We start from the raw sequence: 23,395 nt of genomic DNA on the forward strand, positions 1-23,395 counted from the left end.
TCACCTGGGCGGGTACACATCTTCGTGGTGCGGCGGGTGCTGGGAGTGCTGAGAGGGCAGCGCGCGGGGCGAGTGGTGTGAACGCGGGGCGAATGGTGCGAGCGTGAGGCAAATGGTGCGAGCGTGGGGCGAATGGTGCGAGCGCGGGGCGAGTGGTGCTAGCGCGGGGCGAGTGGTGCTAGCGCGGGGCGAGTGGTGCTAGCGCGGGGCGAGTGGTGCGAGCGCGGGGCGAATGGTGCGAGCGCGGGGCGAGTGGTGCGAGCGCGGGGCGATTGGTGCGAGCGCGGTGCTAGCGCGGTGAGTGGCGCTTCGGGCGGTCTGTGAGGCGTCGGCGCCGGTGGTGGCGGCGGGATTTCGCACATTTTTACAGGCGGTCAAGCTGTAGATCTTGACTACACAGGAGTTGCAGCAGTGGGAATAGTCCCGTGCTTTTCTTGACGGTTATCGTGTTTCGTGGTTTAGTCTTGGATAACTCACCTGGGCGGGTACACATCTTCGTGGTGAGGCGGATGGTGGTGGTGCGGCGTGTGCTGGGAATGCTGCGACGGCGGCGCGCGGGGCGAGTGGTGCGAGCGCGGGGCGAATGGTGCGAGCGCGGTGCGAGCGGCGCTTCGTTTTTATAGGCGGTCAAGCTGTAGATCTTGGCTACACAGGAGTTGCAGCAGTGGGAACGAGAGGTGGGAATAGTCCCGTGCTTTCCTTGACGGTTATCTTCTGTTTCTCTCAGTGTTTCGTGGTTTAGTCTTGGATAACTCACCTGGGCGGGTACACATCTTCGTGGTGAGGCGATATGCTGGTATGCTGGGAGTGCTGCGAGGACGGCGCGCGGGGCGAGTGGTGCGAGCGCGGGGCGAGTGGTGCGAGCGGGGCGAGTGATGCGAGCGCGGCGAGCGGCACGTGCGGCGCTTCGGACAGCCTGTGGGGCGCCGGCGCCGGTGGTGGCGGCGGGACTTCGCACATTTTTATAGGCGGTCAAGCTGTAGATCCTGACTACACAGGCGTTGCAGCAGTGGGAATAGTCCCGTGCTTTCCTTGACGGTTATCGTGTTTCGTGGTTTAGTCTTGAATAGCTCACCTGGGCGGGTACACATCTTCGTGGTGAGGCGGATGGTGGTGGTGCGGCGTATGCTGGGAATGCTGCGAGGGCGGCGCGCGGGGCGAGTGGTGTGAACGCGGTGCGAGTGCGGCGAGCGGCGCGTGCGGCGCTTCGGGCGGCCTGTGAGGCGCCGGTGCCGGTGGTGGCGGCGGGACTTCGCTGCACGCTGTGAAATAAGATAAGAGATAATGCACAGGCTGGCTCAGAAGGAGTCAAGACTAACAAGTACAGAACTACAATATTATTGGAATATCATGCGAGAATTCCAGGAGACCTGCTATGTTTGCTCGTGTAAATTGGCTCTTAGTTCTTCTTTATTTTAATTTTACATGTTTCTGTCAAAAAGTTTTAAAGTTGAAATTGAACCCAATGACTACGAGATAATTCACTACAACTAGGGTTTATTTACTAATTGAATAAGGATAAAACACAATTAAATCCTGACTAACCAGAGCACCTATTTTAAGATTATGACCTGAATAACATACCTATGTAAAACATAGGTATTATTTTCCATCCACAGTACTTTAATCAATCAATATCTACAACTCATAAAATATGAAAGCTCACCTAGTGGATCCAGGGAGTGTAAGTCAGCATCCGAAAGAGGCACATGAGAATCTGCAGTTCCATTCTCAATAATTTCTTCTATTATAACTGATGAATGGTTCTGCAAAGCAATAACAACATTAGACATTTATGTAATTAGACAATTTTCTTCAAGATAGTAAGTTGCATATTATGAGAACTAAGCAGTGATAGGTGATGTACTTGTCCCAATAACTGTATTAAAGCCACACGTCAACTATGCAGTGTGGTTATTCACCAATACTCCAGTTAGTCACGAAGGCTCGGCATGGATTAATTAAGATGTGTTTGAGATTACATAAGTTGAATCATCTTGAATTCGTCAATCCATGAAGTCAGTCATGGACCGACGAATTCAAGATGATTGGTGGTAGTGGCTTATGTCCAGGTCCAGCAGGGGACGGCCATAGGGTCATAATTATGATGATGTGGCATACATATGATGATGTGCCGTACATACTATGATGATGACGTATTTATAAAGTGGCGTACAAACCTGGTTATTATTGTCGGTGTCCGACGCGTGTCCGGAAGACAGGCCGTCCTCGACTACTGGCAAGTGCGTCACCACCACCCGCGCGGTTTCCATCTGTATTGCGTTTGCTGTGGACAATATTATTGTAAATAACAGTGAAAATAAAAACCAAAATATGTAAAGCGACAGCACATCAGACAACATTTATTACATAACATGCCAGTGTTTAGTTTCGAAATCCTTGGGGGAGACCTTTGTTCAGCAGTGGACGTCATTTGGCTGAAACGAACGTTTAGTTTAATGTGAAGTCTGTAGGAAATATTGTAAAAAAAAAGATATTTACTATGGATTTTCTGGCCAGCACTACTGGCCCCTATTTTTGTTCAGAATCAGAAAATTGATCCCGCTAGTCAGGAGCGAGGTCGCTGGTTTTGGACGATAGCGCGAAAGGCATGTGGTAGCGTTTTATTGAGACCTTTGATCCTAGGAAGTAACCGAAGCAGTTCACTTTTCATCTCCGCTAGGTCGTTCTCCATGATCATAATTGACAGATCACTACGCTGTCACTGGTGTCAGACGACAGCGCGAAAGGGCACGCGATCGCATTCCCGCCCACTAATTCTTTAGAAGTAACTGAAGCAGGTCAATATTATGGCTAACCTTTCATCTCCATCCTCCATGATCATAAGCGAGAGGTCTCTGTTACTGTCGCTGGTGGATGACAGCCTAAAGGTCACGTGGTCCCGCTCGCGCCTAACTGGATTCACCGAGACCGAGAACACCTAGGAGTTGTTAGCTCACCTTTCATTTCAGCCAGGTCATTCTCCATGATCATAATTGACAAATCACTACCGCTATCACTGGTATCAGACGACAGCGCAAACGGCACGCGGTCTCGCTCGCGCCGCGCCGGCGCCGCTGTTGACGCGACCTTATATCCTAGAAGTACTGGTAGTTGCCAATTTTACAACTCACCTTTCATCTCCGCCAGGTCGTTCTCCATGATCATGAGTGACAGGTCGCTGCCACTATCACTAGTGTCAGATGACAGCGCGAAAGGTTCACGGTCGCGCTCGCACTTGCACTCCTTAAGTCCTAGCAAGTTACCTTAAGCAGATCATATCAGCTCACCTTTCATCTCCGCCAAGTCATTCTCCATCATCATAAGTGACAGGTCGCTGCCGCTGTCACTGGTGTCAGACGATAGCGCGAATGGCACGCGGTCGCGCTCTCTCTCGCGCCACGCCGGCGCCGTTGGTGACGCGACTTTTTATCCTAGAAGTAGGTACTTGAAGTACCTAGATAATATTATAGGTAGCTCACCTTTCATTTCAGCCAGGTCGTTCTCCATGATCATAATTGACAGATCACTACCGCTATCACTGGTATCAGACGACAGCGCAAACGGCACGCGGTCACGCTCGCGCCGCGCCGGCGCCGCTGTTGACGCGACCTTATATCCTAGAAGTACTTGAAGTTGCCAATATTACAACTCACCTTTCATCTCCGCCAGGTCGTTTTCCATGATCATGAGTGACAGGTCGCTGCCACTATCACTGGTGTCAGATGACAGCGCGAAAGGCACGCGGTCGCGCTCTCTCTCGCGCCACGCCAGCGCCGTGGGTGACGCGACTTTTTATCCTAGAAGTAGGTACTTGAAGTACCTAGATAATATTATAGGTAGCTCACCTTTCATCTCTGCCAAGTCATTTTCCATGATCATGAGTGACAGGTCGCTGCCGCTGTCACTAGTGTCGGACGACAGTGCGAAAGGCACGCGATCTCGCTCTCTTTCGCGCCGCGCCGGCGCCGCTGGTGAGGCCGAGCCGCTCCATGCTGCGCCCACGCTTAGCTCGGATACGTTGGGCTCAGGGTACCGGGATACTGATCTTTGTTGCTGGAAATAAGTGGATCGGTTTTAGACCTCGAGGTTGTAGGTAAGTAAAGTTCAAAAATACACAAATCGACCGATAGATGGCATGAAGGCTTGGTGTACCGGGACACTGTTCTATACATAGTGTCCCAGTACACCAAGCCTTCGTTGCTGTGGTGGAAAGTTAAAGATTGGTTTTCGGTCTCAAGATTCAAACTAAGATGTTTGACTGATATAATATGACATGTAGACTATTCAAATTGCTTTGTGGGGCGCGACATTTCTGTGATATGAAGTGGCCAGTCTAAGATTCAGGACATAGGCATATTTCCTATTGAGGACGTTGAACGAGAAGCCAGAAGAGATTAGATATGAGTTGAGAAGTTGCAAGTTGCAAGTTGCAAGAAGCGAATTAGTTCCGATAATTTTGTTGCGTCACAAATTACTATAGTCTGGTCCGTGAGCACGTAGAATTTTGTCCAATGACCCCTATCTATGAATCTATATATGAATGCTATCGCGCTCGCACAGCAATATAATTACGCGCGAGCGATAAGGATGGGAATCTAGGGTCATTGGACAAAATTCTACGTGCTCACGGACCGGGCTTTAGTTAGTCGCTTTCTCCTTCGCGGTAGGACAAGTACAATAGCTCTTTACCTGTAGTCCCAAGAAGTTTGTGTGATTATGCGCCGTATGCGGCGAGTCCAAGGTGTCAGTAACATGCGGCCACTCGGACTCGCTGCCGGCCTCCAGTCCATTCTCCGAGGGACACTCCTGCGTCTGCCTCCGTAGCTCGTAGTCTAAGTCCTGCACGAGAGACTTTGAGGATGTTAGCTATTCTTCTCGTCACAGTATAAGGTGTATCGTTTCAGCCAAATGACGTCTACTGCTGGACAAAGGCCTCCCCCAAGGATTTTCATAACGACTGGTCCTGCGCTGCCCGCATCCAGGCTCTTCCCGCGACCTTCACCAGATAGTCGGTCGATAAAGTGTAGTGGTTTGTGGGTTTTTTGATTGATTTTAACAGTTTATAGCGCAAAGAAGATGTCTAACATTATTCGGCCAGTTTCTTCAGCCACTCTCAACCTTAAGTTGTCCCTAAGTGGTGATAGGGCAAGGGCAAACTATGTTTGGGACGTGTTTAAGCCTGCACACCAAATGTAGGCCTTTTCAGGAGCCCTTATAAACAATCCGATTTTTTTATTTTCATGTCAAATCTAAAGAATTTTAAGTCTACATAAAGTAAATTCAAGTTCAGCAAGATATCGATTACAAAAAAGGGGTCTGATTTTCAACAACATCTATGTACCTACCTACCTATTTCGAAAAGAATAGGTGCTTACTTTATTATCGTGTTTACATTTTGTATTTCAGCAATCTCCAAACACCTTCCCATAAATTTTTCAAAAGCATAATAACATTGAGCCTGCAATATCCCATACGCCTACCATGAAATTTTATGTTCATTGTTTTGCGTGTTAAAAACACCGCTACAATCTTTCAGAGTAAGGGGATATAAGATGTGCCATCACATTCCCTCTTATGGGGATAAACAGAGACAGGGATAGCCTATTCCGACAGTATTGCCCGGTATTCTTATTAGATAGGTACGAAAGACAGGCGCGTGTTTTTTCTATAATAAATGCTGGCAAAAGTCAGAAACAAATTACCATACTGTTAAAAATATGCGATATGACGCTAATTGATAGTCAATTAAGTTTAGATTGCGTAAATTGATTTCATAATAACTAGAAATGTAATTACCTAGTTGAATAGTACTAATTGGGGTTTCAAGGATAAAATGAAACGTTTATTGGAAAGGTAGCGTCTTCGAATTATTTTAAATGCCAATTGCTTTATAAAATAGTGAAAAACAAGTCACATTTCAAATCAACACGATCGACGATCCCAATTTTGGCAATAGCTAAGAGAGCTCTTCACAATTTTTTATGTTTAAACGAAATTAGATTTTATTGATAAGAAACTTAACAGCGTTAACGGCGATTATCGCGCGACCTTCCCAATAGCACTAACAAGGGATAGTATGCCAGTTAAGCCAACCAACCTGAAAATTAACAATCTCGTCGTTGCTGTTCAACTGAGCGTGGCCCGTAACAGCGGGACATCTGAAGAACTCTTCTAATACTTTTCTAGTTTCCGAAAATTCGTACAGGTAGTCGAACGCCGCCGACCCGGACGGCGGTGAAATGTCTCTGCTTTCTGTCACTACCCTCTGGAAACAAATGGGTGTGATTAAATTACATAATAAAAATTAATAAATTTATTGATTCATCAATCAGGGACTTCACGCGAAATTTCCAAGAGTACACTTGACTTGGAGTCAACATTTAAATATGTTTGTGTCTTACATTTAACACAAGTTTGCACTACCTTTGAATTCTCCCTTAAAAACTCCTTGGTTGACTGTCATTTTTTTTTCAAAACCTTCCAACCTAAGTTGAGGCTTACACATGCTCTATAATAATATTATTTGAATCATAGAATCGTATACAGATACAAAATCTTTGCTTGTGTTGATCGCCTCAACTTTTGCTGCGCGACCTATACCATGATAGATGTTCCTTTGTTCAGTCTTTCGTAAGACAGATAATAATTAATTGAACCCTTTAAGAAAGTTTCAATTGTTACCCGTATATCGATCGATTGCCTTTAAAAGCGTCATGACCCGATCGTGTTCAAGGTGAAGGTCAGAAAGGGGTGGGTATATTACTCCAAAATGTGTCACAGCATTGATTTTGTGGCATTGATTTGCTTTGACACTTTGACTGGTCTTGAAAAATATACTTTTCACTGACTTTGTACCTTATTTTATGCCATTAAAGCTCAATATAATTTGACACTACCAGTAAAAGGATATCGGTAAAATGGGTATGTTTAGGAAGCAAAATGAAGTATGGATTACATTTACCGTGGTTTGGTACTAGAAAAGGTCAGCGGTATATTTTATGACTAATATCGAACACCAAAAACTTTATGGCGGTTTTATACTTTACTATTTTTACTGTAAGATACTTGTAATAAAAAAGGTTGAGTGAGAGTGCGATATGTATGAACCATTAAATCTTGATGTTACAATTTATGTACTATTAAAAGTATATTCTACACCAGTGGTTCTTAACCGGTGGTCTGCGGACCACTGGTGATCCCTGGACGCATTTCAAGTGGTCCACGAAGACATCGTAATAAAAAAGTGACGTGACGTGAATAAACAAGTGAAGTGAATTTGAGTCGAATTAACATAACGCAAACGGAGCACAGTGTGTGAGAAATCGACCTCCCCTTTCATAAGATTTTGAAAAAAAAGTGGTCCCTGACAAGACAGAAATTTGGTAAAATTATGTACTATTAAAAGTATATTCTACACCAGTGGTTCTTAACCGGTGGTCCGCGGACCACTGGTGATCCCTGGACGCATTTCAAGTGGTCCACGAAGACATCGTAATAAAAAAGTGACGTGACGTGAATAAACAAGTGAAGTGAATTTGAGTCGAATTAACATAACGCAAACGGCGCACAGTGTGTGAGAAATCGACCTCCCCTTTCATAAGATTTTGAAAAAAAAGTGGTCCCTGACAAGACAGAAATTTGATAGAACAGTGGTTCTTAAGTCACGAGGGATCGTGACTTAAAGGTTAAGAACCACTGTTCTACACGGATCAATTTTATTAGTCTTCTGAAACTCATAATCATATTTCTTGTGAGAGACGTAACGCTGACCAAACTAAGCAAATTGATTTTGCTATTTTGGATTTACCATCAGTGTATCGAAACAAAAAACTCGTGGGAGTTCTAAACAAAACAAAATAAATAAATAAATAAATAAAAGTGTCGAAGTTTCTATGAACCCTAATTATTGAAAAATTTACAAAAATAATTGTAGACCCGTTTATAAAGTTTTGCTTTTTTTTTTTTTTTTTTTTTTTTTTCGTCAGGAAAATACATTGATTTGTATACCCACCAGCCGCGGGGGCGGTTAGTGGGTTATGTGGGGTTCTCCCTGCCAGAAGGGCAGGGCCTACCCACTAAAAACCTGACGTTGCCCTCGGTAGCCATATGAGTCGGGAACGCGGGCCATCACTATCGGCATTTTGCCTCAAGCATTCGTCCGCGTTCCCTGCTCGGCATTTCACTCGCTTAAACCAAGCCCAGCCCAACCAAGGCGTTATTACGCCTTCAACCTCCTGCGAGCGGCACGCAGGACACGTGCTGCGCCGTCGCGGCCTCTTTAGACGCCACCAGACACCCCCGTATCTGATGGCCGAGGCCTACTAGGAAGGGGCAGATGGAGGTCATAGAGCCTCCTTCTTTGCCCATGACGTCGGCGGCGGGCAATGGGTGCGTCGGGTGATGCTTCCCGCTCCCTCTCCGCCGCTTCCTTCTGTGAAATGACTGCTTCACAGAAGGTGAGAACTCCATTATAAAGTTTTGCTAGGTTAACCTTATTAAGGTTCTACTACCATGTAAAATTTTCCAAATAAATTTACTTAATACAGTTTAAGCTTGAATTACGATCGGAACGAAATTTAGTGTTGGCGCAAAGTTACACCTTACATAAAGGCACCCTATAAATTTTACTACAGAAAATTGTTGGTTTTCTAAGGTAAAGTTCGTGCCATACTTTCATCGTTCGTACTACTAATAATAAATAAATGCCCGTCTTATGCTACAATAGAGAAATATAGTTCTTAACGCGACATTTTTTGTACGAGTTACTTATGTAGGTGCTCTCGGCTTGACGTTTAGGCTGCTATGCTGCAGCCGCAAAAGAAATGGAACGTTTAAAATACCTACTGTCTTATGGTTACCACCGGTAAATTAGAAATGTCAGAGAACAAATAAAAAACAAATTACTCTCACCTGTGGGAAGCCGGGCCTCGGCGATCTATTTGTCGTTTTTTGAGCTACAATGCCGTACCTCCGCGGCGACCCCTCGTATTCAGCTATAGGCAGTTCCCCTATCACTCTAGTAACCCTGTTCTTGTCCTCATCACCAGACAACCACACCCCGGAGGGACTGGCGTCACTCAGCCGCACGTCTTCCCGCGACGGAGTTGACTCACTACCCGCGTCACTCTCACTCTTATTGTTCAACATATCACTGTCACCGTTTTTCATATTGTCAATAGTCCTTTTTACACTCATATCTATCTCGTCATCACTAGCATCGGGTTCCGTCCTCAAACCTAGAGACACAGAATTCAATATCACTGAAAATAAAAGAAAGAGAAAAAAAAATTTTGTGAATAACAATGGTTAATGGGAAGGATGGAAAGAGGATAAAACGGATACCGTACATAATTCTCATCGCAAAGAATACAATCAAAATTGAAACGTAAAACGTCACGCTTTGGGTTAATTTTCATATAAATGATGGTAATTATGTACGGTCTCAAGAAATACAAAAATTAAGAGTGAAAGAATAGAGGAGTGGAAAAAGCAAAAGCGAAGAGTTAAAGCAAATATGATACGACAAAGGAAGAGAGTATCAAAATTAATGAATGTATAACAAAAGCGAATTAATGAAAAGTATAGCATAGATCAATTAACTTACTGTTTGTTTCACAAGTAAATTGATCTATTCTATACTTTTACAATATTATTTTTTTACAGAAAATTTAAAATGTTGTTTCATAAAAAGTTTTTCAATTCCATTACTATGGTTTTTAACCTAACGTTATCCATAGCTGTTGTAAAAGCTGACCACGAACAAACAAAAGAAAATCACCTTTCCAGTCGTCGTTGTCGTCAAAAACAACGACTTCCCCATCAGCCACTACAGCTATGGGGCTGCTTTTTGTGCTGACATCTGTAGTTTTATGGGGGTCGAGTATTGGAGAACTGTTTTTGGGAATGCCCATGGGGTTGGCTTCGATTATGGGTTCCCTGTCCCCATTCGTGTAAGTGGGCGACGTGTGTCTGGACACCATCTTTTTGGGCTCACTGTTTATCCTATGTAATGGGATCTGCAATGAAAGTCAGTATTTTAAAATTTAGCTAACGGTGACAACTTAACGAAACATACAAATCAACATTTCAAAGTTCAGATAAAAACAGAAGGATCGCTCAGAATTGTTAATGCTGCACAAGAATCGACAATCAACTAATTCTAGAATATTAGTTACAATAATAATAATTATGTGAATAGACATAGAGATTAATTTTAACAGAAAGTGATTAATTTCCAGGTAAGTAACCCGATAAGTATATAAACTCTGAAAACGTGCAACAAGTAAACCACCATAAAACAACGTCATAATGTTTTTGTATTTTCCCCTATATCGTAATACAATGTGTCCTGCGGGAGTTGACCGGGTTGAAATATTGTTTGTATTTTCTCTGCCATGACCATTATTCTCCTCTGTGAATTAAACCATTCCCCCATTGATATCCAGCGAGAATAAATCGATAGGGGCTCCCTGCACCCCTTTTCAGGTCGTGCTTAGTAGTGCGTGAACTACGACCTTTAGCGTTGACCTATTGCGTTAAAAAAGAACGTACCTCATTTGTAATGTTCTCCGTGCCGTAGTCGACAGTGTCCTTGTTTAGGGAGCGCACTTTGTTCCTCATGTTGTGTTTGTGTGTGTTGTTGTGTCGCAGCTTCCGCACGGCCTTGGTCCGGCTCTGCGAGTATATTTCCCGACCTCCCGCTATTTCTATTATCCTGGTACACGAGAGAGTAGTTTGTTACAAAGTGAGGAAAGCCTTGGATTTAAACGATATATGGGTAAAAGCAACTTGGTGGCAGCTATTCGGAGCACCTGTACACTTGTTGCCATCGAAACATTTACCACAACTGATTATTCGTAGTTGCAAAAGCGAATTTGCATATTCTTTCAGAATGTACACTCAGTCAACAGGTTTTGCAAAATCGTACCTATCAGAACTGTATAAGACGCCACAGACAGTGGTAAGCTTGATGTGCCATCGTCCGTAAGATATGTACGGACTCTTAACATAAACGTTTAATTAAGTACATAATTAGGAATTACTTAAAGGAAATTTAGTATGATTGTGCTTCAATGTCGTAGACAGTGAAAAATCGGATTACATAGGTTTCATAATCCTAATCTAGAGATTTTAGAAAACGATAGTCTCACATCTCTCACCTAGAATCTCTGAGTTTGTAAGTGCCACCTTTAGAGTTAAGGATGACAAGCTGCCCCTCCCCTCTCTCGTCGTCCGAGGAGACGTTGTTGACATTGTTGTCCCGTTCTCTCTCGCGCCCCTCCAGCGTGGAGCTCAGTCTGAAAAAGAGATAGATATAATCCATTAGACTCTGCTAAAAGTTTGTTAGAGTACGTCGCTCAACACAGCTGGTACAAATAGATTTAATGAATAAATAAAAAAGTTTGGTACATTGTCTTTGGTGGTCTAACTTTGTTCTTATAGAGTTTCTGGCTATTTATTAGAAGCATATCGACCGGTGTTTGAGAAGAACATTTCTCTTACTAGCTAAAAAGAGACTGAAAACATTATATTATGAAAGATCCGTTTACAGGTGTCCATTTACTTTAATCCATTTCAACCTTAAGGATAGGTACATTATTATATCTAACATCCTTCAGAGAGGGAGAGCATATAATATAAATTAACTAATTTAGGCTTTAATTGATACTGATTAACCAATATACTTTGCTTTATCAAAGTAGAATACCTACGTACCTACATGTTTACAGTAATATAATTAAAGCTTAGTTACTACTGCTTGTTAAAATGCAACTTAATTTAATCAAAACAAGAATAACTATTCACCCCAGAACAAAAATAACATCTAACATCCCCGCTACGTGTTTTCATAACTTTTTCATCACACTGAAAAATTAAAACAAATACCTATGCTCGAGAGGGACCGAATGAACAACAAGACGAAAAACAATTGGAAAAAGTTTTATATTAAAAAGTTTATTGTAATAAAACGAGAGCTTTTAGTAAAGTCGACCTTATGTATTATGTATGGGACAAAACTGTTTACCTATGGTGCTAATGCACCGCTACAACAAAAATAGAAAAGACTAGAAATCGTAAATTAAAATATTTTTCCTGCACACTTTACTTGGAATCTAGAAATATCAAGAACAACATTATAACACTAAAACACAACAGTCCAGTTAAGCTGGCGATTAATGCTAAAATAACTGGACTAGTACGGTTGTGTTAAAATCCCAGACGAACTTAAATAAACAGGCATGGGATAACTAATCGAGTAGACAGTAATTTATCGCTCTAGCTAACGCGACAGTTCGATTCGAATGTAGATGCTGTCAGCCCTACAACACAAAACCAACTTTGCGGATCAGCACTTCAACATTGAAATGCAAGCGTTACCAGCAAGTACACTTCCACTTTATGTTGTTTGTGATGCAGAGATTGCGGTGTCGCTCTCCGCCCGGGGGCAAAGGGAAAGCGAAATGAGTCGGAACATTCTGCATGGCCAAGTTCAATGTTTTTGCTTAGTCTAGCGATATTTCTAGGTTATCTAAACACTATGTTATTGTAGATTAGTCGAGTCAGTGCAGTCAGTGCTAATTTTGGCACCTCAAATTGTTAGACAAACTGGAGACGTCATAATCCGGTTTTCCATAAAATCTAGTAGGGAGAGTCGCACAAAAAATGTTTATCAATTGACTATCAACTACCTGCCCCATTTAAAACCTTTTTCGAAACAGTAAATATATCTTTAATTACTAAAATCCTGGAAGATTAACATTATCATTACGTGAAAGAACTATCAATTTATTATGCCTACACTACCTTTTCTGTGCCGTGATACTGTTTTAAAGTTCAAATTCAATTGTAAAGTCGGGGAAATCCTACGAAAAATAGCAAGAATGTTATTTTTCTCAGGATATCCACTGTTTCTTAGGCCTGTTAATAAAATTTGCTTAATCTGTGTCGTTAATTTGTCTTCTGAAGTTGCCGATCCGCGATCTGTCTCATCTGGTTAAGGGGCAAAGTTGTTGTTTTTTCCAAAGTTAATATTGAAGAAGTTGACACCAACTTTGTAGCTCGTGTAATTAATTATGTCCAGGGTTTAATGAAGTCCCGAAGGATTACTTGGTTAAGAAATTCGGAGGGAGTTTTCGCACAGTCACCCTAATCCATGTTTTTTATCCTTATCTTTACGATAGGTACTAATTTTTAAATACACATAATAAAGTAGGAATGTACAAGATAATATGGTTCTAAAAGATCTAACTAAAACATGCAAGGTATTTGAACTGGTCAGTGATCACAAACGATTGCTAACCAACGCGCAACGTTATGGTAGAAATATTGCACACAGGGGTGTAAGGGGATGATTTCTTTATGGATTTTTTTTGTACCTGAGTTGACTGTATATGCTATTGTCAACGTATTCCTTACACCCTTGCACCTGTTATGTGTAAAAACTAGACGTGCCACTTAAATACGTACCTGGTTTGGCAGAGCCCAAGGTTTTCTTGCCTAAATGGATAGAAGCATAGTAGTCACCCATACCATTCGTAACAGTTGGATTTTCTGATTTGATACTGCGCTCTGATTTGATACTGCGCCTGTTCGACCTAGAGGTTGTAATTGAAGCGAGATATCGATGCATAATCATCCTCGGTCGGTCGGAACCATCATCGGAAGCTCTCCTCTTCTTCACAATTTAATATCTGAGCACGCAAACATTTACCTATATTGTCAGGACTGCAAGATCTTGAGGCAGTTCTTGGGGCTTGAAATTGCTTGATCCAGAGGGGGAGTCTTCCGGTCTTCAATTCTTGTGTGAGGAGAATTTTGCGTAACTTGACGGACGTCATCCAGGCGATGCGTAGCTGACAACAGTACGCGTCGCCTGAATGTCGCGTCCACCACATTACGCTGTCTGCTGTCTTGAAACTTCACCTCTTCTTAGGCAACTTGAGTCTTGATCTGCTGTTGAGTCATTTAAGAACATTAAAGGCAATAAGTATCATTTAAAGATGAGAACGCCCCCGACTCATCGTTCTTGGATACTTTTATAAAGCAGTACATAAGAAAGTGCTGCGTGGATCTGATCAAGGCTGCAAGATTTTCAAAGAAGGGCTTCCCGCACCTCTCAAGTTGGTTCTGCAAACTCTTGGGGCGTATTACTTGACCGACGTCGCACCGCACCATCCTCCCCCCGCAGGCTCTCTGTAGCCAATGTGATTGTTTTAACGCGCAGCCGCTCACCTCTCGTGTTGGTGCTGTATGTTCTTGGGGTGGCACTTGGGGAAGAGCCGCGTGATCCGCTCGCCGACATCAGAGCCGGGTGTAGTCGCCTGCGCCGTCGCTCGCAGGTTCTCAGAGCGAATGTGATTGTTTTAACGCGCTCACCTCTCGTGTTGGTGCTGCATGTTCTTGGGGCGGCACTTGGGGAAGAGCCGCGTGATCCGCTCGCCGACGTCGGAGCCGGGCGTGGAGTCGCCCGCGCCGTCCGCCCGCAGCGCGGCCGCGCTCATGACGCCTCCACGGTCACGCCCCAATGGCTCCTAAGACAAATGATATGGAATTTTAATCTACTTTGCATGCACGTTTGATGGTGAATAGATATAATATTTGAGGAAAGTAATTACAAATCCTGAAATTGTAATTTGATTATAAGCGGTTTTCAGAGCTAATTGTGAAGATTAGATTAACTTTATCCAATTTCCAAGATGCCACTTAAAGTTCTTTGCTCTCTACAGACTGGATAAACAGCTTACTCGTAATCTACTATATAAAAATAAGTCGGGTTTTCCTCCCTGACGCTATAACTCCAGAACGCACGAACCGATTTCCACGGTTTTGCATTCGTTGGAAAGGTCTCGGGCTCCGTGAGGTTTATAGCAAAGAAAATTCGGGAAAAGGGGGTAAAACAGGATCCACGCGTACGAAGTCGCGGGCGGCCGCTAGTTGATTCTAAAAATATCATACTGATATCTGATGGCAACTAAAAACAGGCAATATCTTTACTAACTCAGACTGTGTTTAATTAAACCAATGTAATATCAAAATCAATTGTCTCCTTATCGTCTAATTGTTTCGTCATTGGCAAGCTGCTACATGTTAATGCTCGATATCCAACAAGCACAGTCATTACGCTCCGCTTGGCAAACCAAACATGTGTATGGGCTCGGCTGACTGGACAGAAGCCGCTAATGACGCTGCTCCTCTTATGAATTAGGTATAGCCTTGTATTAACAAGGTTTATGATTATTTACAAGTTTCCTTACTAATAAAAAGTACACCTAGGATGAACCTTGGATTAAAATGACATTTCCATACTAAATGACAGTTTAAGCCAGAGTTCAACTAGGGTGTAACTTTTATTAATAAGGGGGTGCATCATTAATGTTTTGATTATTTGAAATTGTGACAAATCGATTTTTGGGTCAAGTAACATAATTTTAAATCGATCTTAATCAAATCGAGATTTGATATTTTCCCTGAATGGCACAAGTAAATTAATCTGCTTTATGGGAATCATAGCATGAAACAATCGCTGAAAACTCTGTTTCGGGAAACCTTAAAACAAAAGTTGATAGAGGAGTAGCTAGAGTACTTTTTTAGGAAGAATCGTCATCCGTAGTACGTACTCGTAGGTAGATATTGAGGGCAAAATTGCCTCTTTACAAAATCACTCCAACGTCAATGGTATCGCACTAGCCTAGTCAAAGATCTGCAGAAGCTGTTCTCTACATTTTCCCTAATACCCATAGCTTTAAGGTTGAATATACCGTGCAGAACTGTGTTCAAGATAGGCCGATCGTGTGCCGCATGGCACTGCCTGTAACGGCTGCCAAACTACAGAATCGATACCGCATTAGAGGCGGGGCCATAAGAAAAGCGAAAGAAAACTTGAAAAAGAAAAGATTTAAGTTTAAAAGTTAAAATGATGCAATACAATAAATACATACATTTTTTAATATTGCGACTAAATAAAACTTACAAAACAACAAAATGCAGTTTCTCCGTAGCGCATTTCACTGCCATATTTTGCTATTTTAATGTTCAACGTTTATTTTATTTTTCTTTATTCAGAAAACCACAGATTCTCATTGTTTTCAGTTTATAAAAGCATTTTGAGAATATCATTTCCTTATCCTTATTCTTTTGTTTTAATTTTGTATTGTAATTTATAAAAAAGTCTTCATTTCAAGACTTATAAAAAGTTTAACATTTAGCAAATAATTTTACACTGAGGTAGAGTCCATTGACCTCAAAGACTAACAAAGGCAAACCCTATTTCGGTTGCGTGTTTAATGCCTAGAGCCCATTTAGCGGTAAACTTTAATGCTAGATCCATTCTACGGCTTCAAAACATAAAACCCACTTTACTGTGGCATAAAATGATGTGTGTTAGTACTCACAGATATTTTCGAGTCTTTATATTTGGCTAATGTTTTGACACAATTTTTGTAGTAAATAAATATTTTTGAGCCTCCGAGCTGAAATAAGAATATTTTATTGTAATAAACAATTAAGCCCCTAATGTATATTTATCCCTATGTAAGGTACTTGTGAATCAGTGCTAATTATTTAATAAGAGTCACCGAACTTAGGTAGTTAAGTTAGGCTTGAAGATAAATACAAAACAACTTTAACCGCGACTTTTGACGTGCATTTTGTTTTTAAGAAATTTCTCCCACCGTAAGTACGAAACGCTACCGCTACTGACTTTTGCACTTTACAAAAACTGTACGTAGATATACGTATGTATAGTGCATAGTTGAAACATTGTCTCGAAACTCTGCCCTGAATCGCTGGTTTCGTTGACTCACGGAAAATTTTCAGCATGCATATACCCGGGAAGTGACGACACTCCGACTCTGGGGTGGTTTTATTGCCTAACTGTCTAGTCTGGATGTTTTACTCCTTGCTTGGGATATGGTGTGATTAATATATGTGTGTGTGAGGAGACGGAATAGATTTTCGTTCTTTTCACCTACGTAGCTGGCTGCAGATACAGGTTACGGCGAGATGCAAATATTTTAACTTGGATGGTGCGCATTGTAGTCCCTTAAAAGGGGATACATGAATCTTATCACATGCAGATCTGCAGCCTCCGAAAGCCTTTGTTCTATTGTAAACAGACGTGCGTTGCTGATGAAAGTTACAGATGGTAGTTCAATTTGTATCCAGTACCATTTACACGCTCAAGTACCTAGTTAACAATTAGATGAAAAAAGGTCTGTGAGAAAATCTCTCCTTTCTTTTTCCGATTTGAAATGTTGGTTTGATTTAAAGTAAATTGCTAGAACTCTGCTACCTTTAAGCAAATTTTAAGGGATCTATACCTTTTAAGTTGTCTTAAAAACAAATTAATTCTTATCTAAAATTAACGTTGAAACAACCAACTCATTTGAAAACTAAGTTCAACCCGGCGCCGCGAAAAGTGCAAACGTTCCAAACGTTCACAATGAGCTCGTTATCTCAAGATAGCAGCGCGTGAAACGACCCCGGTATAGATACGAGATGCGGATTTATGAAGCTCTGTAATGTCTAGGTACGAATAATGGCTGTATGAATGTTAGGTAAGTGTTCCTCTTTGTGATATGAAGGTACGTAGCCCTCGACATACATCTTTATACATGTTTTCAAGAGAACTGGACTCTACATTTGGAAATATTTAAAAGTAAAGTTACTTTATTTCCTCTAAAAACATATACGATTAAGGCCCAGAACAGTCGGTGAAACGCAACTGCAACTGCTAGTTACTTTTGAGTTGCATCTAAGTTTCTGCCATAGCGTCCGTTGAGAGACCACACATGACGCGACCAGTTTGAAACTTTCAGTTTCAGACTAAGAAGACTGCGTTCGACCCGGTTCGCCGAACAGCTAAGAGCGCGAACGTTCACAATGAGCTCGTTATCTCAAGATATCAGAGCGTGAAACGATGGTATAGATACCAGATGCGAATTTGTGGACCCAAGTAATGGGTGATGTAAGGATATGACTGTTATACAGGGTGAAACCGGTAAAGGTAGTAAAATGAAGATGTAATTACCTTTTGTAGAAGTTAACTGCAGGTTCAGTCTTTAACACATGTGTTGGCGTAATTAAACGAAGTTGTTAAGTATAACCTTATGAAAGAGAGGATGTATTTTCAGAAGTAGTATTTTTTGTATTGGATTACTTTACAGATGACCGTGTCTCACACAGTGTCTCATAAGCATTTTAAAGAATATTTAATTTCTGGTCCTTAAAGTAAGTAGCGATCATTGGTTTTATTTCATGTTAAGCAGCAGTATTCTTACAATATTTTTCATCATGAAATCAACCCATTCTCTTACAAGTAGGTACTCTACATTTTTTGAAAGCCAAGTATTAAGTATATTACACATGCGAAAAATAATGAAGATCCAATTTATGCGACAAAGGCTTCAAAGTTAAAACACATAAACGGGATAAGATTTACATTTTCCATAATTGGATTGCTCCTACAATGCTCCGAACACTCGAGGCGCTCTCACTTTGATCTAAAAGGCACAAAATGGCATAAACGCAATTTATTTTTACTAAAATCACTTTCAAAGGGTCTGCAATTGAAATGGAAACTTAAATTGTAGGTGGCATAAATTAAATTTGCTCAAATTCTCTAATTGCTTTCAAGGAGCCACGGTGACAGGACTTTCAGTTAGACTAGCTCTATAATGGAAGTTGATTGAGTAATGCCCGTTTTCACCATCAATCCCTAATTTTTAGGTGACCCCTAGAGTAACAAATAACAGGAATTTTGTTTGGGGTTAAAAATTAGGGATTGGATGGTGAAAACGGGCGTAAGAGTCACTGAATCGGAAAGTTTACGCAAAAGTGACTCTTTATTTAGCGAAACTAAAGCAGTTATTCGCTCTGGATCGCAAAGAAAAAGGGTAGTTTAGAAAATATTCTATTTCAAAAGTACCTGACCTAGCTTTATGAAACAAAATATTCAGGAATAACTACGCATTTTTATTTATTTTACGTTAACGAAACTATACATGGTGTTAGCCTACATAGACTAAATATTTACAAATAAAAAATATGTCCCAAATCGCTGTCCAAACAACGCGACATGGTGCCCAGAATGCTGGCTGCATTTCCGCGCTGAATGGCCAAACTGATTCGTTGGCCAAGAAATGCGCCAGCTCTTCTATCACCTGTACAGTCAATCAGCCGCTTGGCTAATTCCCTGTACAGGCGATGAGCACTTGGTCCCCACGGACCTAGCGTCTCGACCCCAAATGGCTCAAACATGTAGGTACTACTAAGACCTACATATTTTCGTCGCTTGAGGGATTCCGCTGATGCAGCGTTACGTTAACTAAAAATAAAGAGCTTGCATTAATTTAGTCTTCAACTCATCTATCTTAAGTTTCGCATACCCTACCTACTTAATTAAAGACTAGATAATCTGCTTGCTCTTCAGGCTAAGGCTTTCCAGGATATTCAAGTGAAAATGTTCCTTTGGATTTCACTATAACAAATATCGTGTTACGCGGTGACAGAGACATTGTTTGAACATCACTACCGAACCTTCCCCCACTGCGTCGCACTACCAATTAGTAGCTAGCTATGATGTTTAATGAATTCTTAGAAAGAATGGCCGCCACTTGGCAATAATTAAACACCATTCACTTGCCATCTCGGTTGATGACTGAGTTGCTTTTATTCGTGGCCCACTCGAGACCCTGTAAATTGAATTCCCTTAATTTAAGGAGAATATAACGCTATCACGTTGCTCTAGCTGAGATAGCGTTTTAGTTTGGTTCAAATTAGTATAATTAATTTAATTACACTGAAAAGTCACGATTTACAGGCTTTTTTAAGTTTTTTGTCCAGGAAAGCTTAAATGTTTCCTGACTGACGGCTACTTGTAGTCTATAGGCACATTTAATTGCAATAAATGAAAAAGAGACTATAAACGTTTTAGTATCCGCGATTTCGCTGAAACGTTTTCATCACGCGGTGTTTTATGTGGAAAAATGTAAAAATGGCGATAAAATATGAATCGGCCAATTGCTTGTTTTTGTGGTCTACATTTCATAAAAATTCACTAAAATATCGGCGAGGCCCAAATTGATAATATAACCTTTGTTCTCACAATATTAATGTTTGTGTTACACATTTGGAGTTCGGACCCGTGGGAAGGCTTGTGTACACACACTAGATTAAATGTTAACATAACAATGTGCCTTTGTATTGAACAACTATTTTTATGAGAGAGACATAATATTGTTGTTTATCTGAAAATATCAGTCAAATCTATTAAATAACTAGCTTAGCGGGGTTTTCCCGGAAACTATTCGAATTTTTCTCGCCGTAAACCATCCTTGGACTTCAACGAACATTTCAAAAAAGAATTGGTAAAATTGGTCCAGGCGTTCGCGTTGTTGAGCTAAGTATGCGCTTACCAACACATTTTGCGATTCATTTTTATAATTTTTTATATTATAGATTATACTAAAATTTACATTTCGAAGAAGACTAGAGAAAACGTCTTGTAAGTATCAAAAACTCATAATGCGATTTACACTGTGTTGCCAAAAAGGTTGTAGTAACTAAACTCCTTGATCTTCAGCAAGGGTTTGTTTATTCGTTCATGTTTTTATTATTTCCCCGCCAACGACGATCGCTTCGTTTTTCTTAAGCCCCTCCACAGTAATTAGGGTAAGGTTGCGATCAATGGACCGGCTCTTTCTTTGGACCACTCTGATTTCTCGGAACCTAAGTACTTTAAAAATCAACCGTTTGCACGAAACGTTAGCTATTTGAGCTAGTACCAACCCCCGCTCCCACCAGTCTCGCCGTGAGCTCCGTTGGGGAAGGACGTTTGCTGCAGTGTTTCGCGTGCTCCAGATGTAATTTTCTCGTGACACAGTTTACCAGGTAAGTACAGTTTATTGAATGTTTTTAATGTTATTTATTGTGAATCGCACGCCTTATTTAGTTGTTCAAGTAGATTTGTAAACTGTTTTTTGCAATATTTCACAGATTTTTATGTATTAACCTTTTTGTCTTTGTACTATGAATTGCCATCAATGGACCAGTTAGTTTCTCTTTAATTGGACCGGTCCAATCATAGCAACTTTTAAAATAGAAATTTAAATGGTTTTATTTTTATTTTAGCATGGCAAAACGAGGGGAATACTATGCGTGGAACGAAGAAAGCATGACATTGGCACTACAAGCTTTAAGTAAACAAGAAGTTGGACTGAATGAGGCAAGTAGGATATATGGTGTACCAAAAGCGACGCTAAAAAGAAGGCTGGACGACAAAAATTTAAGAGCAAAAGGTGCAAAACAAATAATTGGTTCGATAGGTGACCTTACTCCTGACTTAGAGAAAAAGTTAGTCGATCATATTTTGGAGTTGGAAAGCTGTTTATACGGAATCACGCCAAAAGATGTCAGAAGCTTACTTACAGAATAGCTTTATAAAGCGTTGACTAATTGTAGAATAATAAAATTGATTATTATATTATTGTCTTTTATTTGTTTGAATTCTCATGGTACCGTTGAATGGACCACTGCACAAAATTTTCTAAGTCCAATGATAGCAACTCACTGGTCCAATTAAAGAAACAGTGGTCCAAAGAAAGCAACCATGGCAAAACAGATTTTTTCTATTTTTTCTGTTTATGGTTAATGCTAAAAATCACAAATGACACATGCAAGTTCTTATATATAAGGCTTATTAAAATGTTGAATCATGTTGCTCCTATCTACCACAATTCCGCTGTTATGTCATTTTAAAGTTAAGTGGTCCAATAGTGGCAACCTTACCCTAAGCCTTAAATAAATGAGGCTCAGAGAAAAAACTGCGTAACAATATTTCGCTACACAATGACTTCGCGGGCTTATGAAAAAAGACGCTTATATTTCACCGTCATAATTTAATTTGCCGCACTTATTACGATAATATTATTTAGCCCAGTACATTAAAGGATTTAATCTTAATGGCGCATATTTTTCGCCTTTTCATTTTGGCTGCGAGATAAGCTTTCTAGGAATTTTTAAATTTTAATGTTTACATATTTATAGCTGGCTAATCTTTGTAAATTCATAGAGGGTAGGTAGATAGATAGAGATATCTCTTTTTGTGATAAGTATCTACAAGATGTTATTAAATATAAAATGAAGCGTACGAGTAAAAAAAATGCTAATCAAATTAGAAAATACAGATTCCAGGAAGTTTCCCATAGAGTATAACCCTCATTCATTTTGCTATATCTTGTTTTGTCCAAAGTTAGAAATATTGTACAGTCGCAGTAATAGGTCAGCAAAAGGGAATTCCCACAAAACACGGTCAGGCATTTCACTACCCTCGGAAAGTCTTGCGCTCCGATACCCAATATCGGCCGTTCGCATTTGTATAGAAATTACATAAATAGCGCCGGCGGATGTCCCGTTTTATGGGACGGGTCTAGGGACTATTTTCACTAGGTAGTTTGACTATTTTCACTATACTTACATGAAGGCATCTGCGACTGCATCAGTAAAATGAAGTGCTAAAATATTCGTTATGTATAACTACCTTAACTTCGTAACAAAGATGGCGCTTTTCATTAAACAAGTCATGTGGAAAGCAAGTATGCTCCACATGTAAGTTTAACACGTTAATAATGCAAAAATGTGCCCAAAAATACAAGAAAAAACGACTTAATACAGTATCACTTCATAAACGACCTTGTTAAATCCCAACCATTTTATTACCATGTCCCAAATCCGAGCATACCTGACAACACTAGTCGTAAATGTCGCAGAATTCTTTGTGAATTTATGGTAGGTACAAATATCGAGGCCGCCGGCTGTCGGCATTTGAAACCCATAAAGAAAGGTCAGGCCAAAGAGGTACTCCACGTTTACGGGGATGATGGATGAGAGGCAGGTACGATTGAGCTTAAATTCTATCTGAAAATGTTGAAAACACATTCTATGTATGAAAGTTAATAAATACACCATGACTTTCTGTGCGGCTTTATTCACGAGGGAGCTCCCTCTATAGGTATAAAAGGATTCCTGATCTATGAATACAATCGATTTAGATAAAAAGATATAAAGTGCCGTAATGAAACCGAAAAAGTGCGGGAAAATATAGCGAGTGAGAGTCACACACAGACAAGATAGAGTGCACAAAATGGGTGCGTTCACAAACATTGAATTATTATATTACAGATGCGTTCAATTTCCATCAGTATACTTCATAGTACACATAAATAAAATTATGTAATTCATAGATCTAAGAACTTTTCCCTTTTTGTTTGCGAAGGAGAAACTCTTAAAAACATAAAAGTTCCAAACAAGAACCCGCAAAACCGTTGCATGTTTCCATAACGACCCCACTTTGTTTTTAAAGATGTTGTTTGGTGAAAACAAGAAAACCCTTTGA

General features: G+C 40.8%; 1 protein-coding gene across 1 annotated transcript in view; it reads right to left on the reverse strand.

Annotated features, from left to right (window-relative positions):
* Nucleotides 1-23,395, reverse strand: part of LOC135079591 (protein lin-10-like) — a 201,841-nt gene that overhangs the window by 18,622 nt on the left and 159,824 nt on the right. The window contains exons 4-14 of the mRNA XM_063974252.1: nucleotides 14,380-14,534; nucleotides 11,163-11,300; nucleotides 10,555-10,717; nucleotides 9,782-10,019; nucleotides 8,914-9,263; nucleotides 6,101-6,268; nucleotides 4,693-4,842; nucleotides 3,849-4,056; nucleotides 2,181-2,287; nucleotides 1,667-1,766; nucleotides 1,076-1,262 (exon numbers count right to left, since the gene is read on the reverse strand). Of these exons, the coding sequence (XP_063830322.1) occupies nucleotides 1,076-1,262; nucleotides 1,667-1,766; nucleotides 2,181-2,287; nucleotides 3,849-4,056; nucleotides 4,693-4,842; nucleotides 6,101-6,268; nucleotides 8,914-9,263; nucleotides 9,782-10,019; nucleotides 10,555-10,717; nucleotides 11,163-11,300; nucleotides 14,380-14,504 (1,934 nt within the window). The 5' untranslated portion in view covers nucleotides 14,505-14,534. The remainder of the gene's footprint in view (nucleotides 1-1,075; nucleotides 1,263-1,666; nucleotides 1,767-2,180; nucleotides 2,288-3,848; nucleotides 4,057-4,692; nucleotides 4,843-6,100; nucleotides 6,269-8,913; nucleotides 9,264-9,781; nucleotides 10,020-10,554; nucleotides 10,718-11,162; nucleotides 11,301-14,379; nucleotides 14,535-23,395) is intronic.

This window comes from Ostrinia nubilalis, chromosome 1, assembly GCF_963855985.1.
Source record: "Ostrinia nubilalis chromosome 1, ilOstNubi1.1, whole genome shotgun sequence".
Classification (NCBI taxonomy): domain Eukaryota; kingdom Metazoa; phylum Arthropoda; class Insecta; order Lepidoptera; family Crambidae; genus Ostrinia; species Ostrinia nubilalis.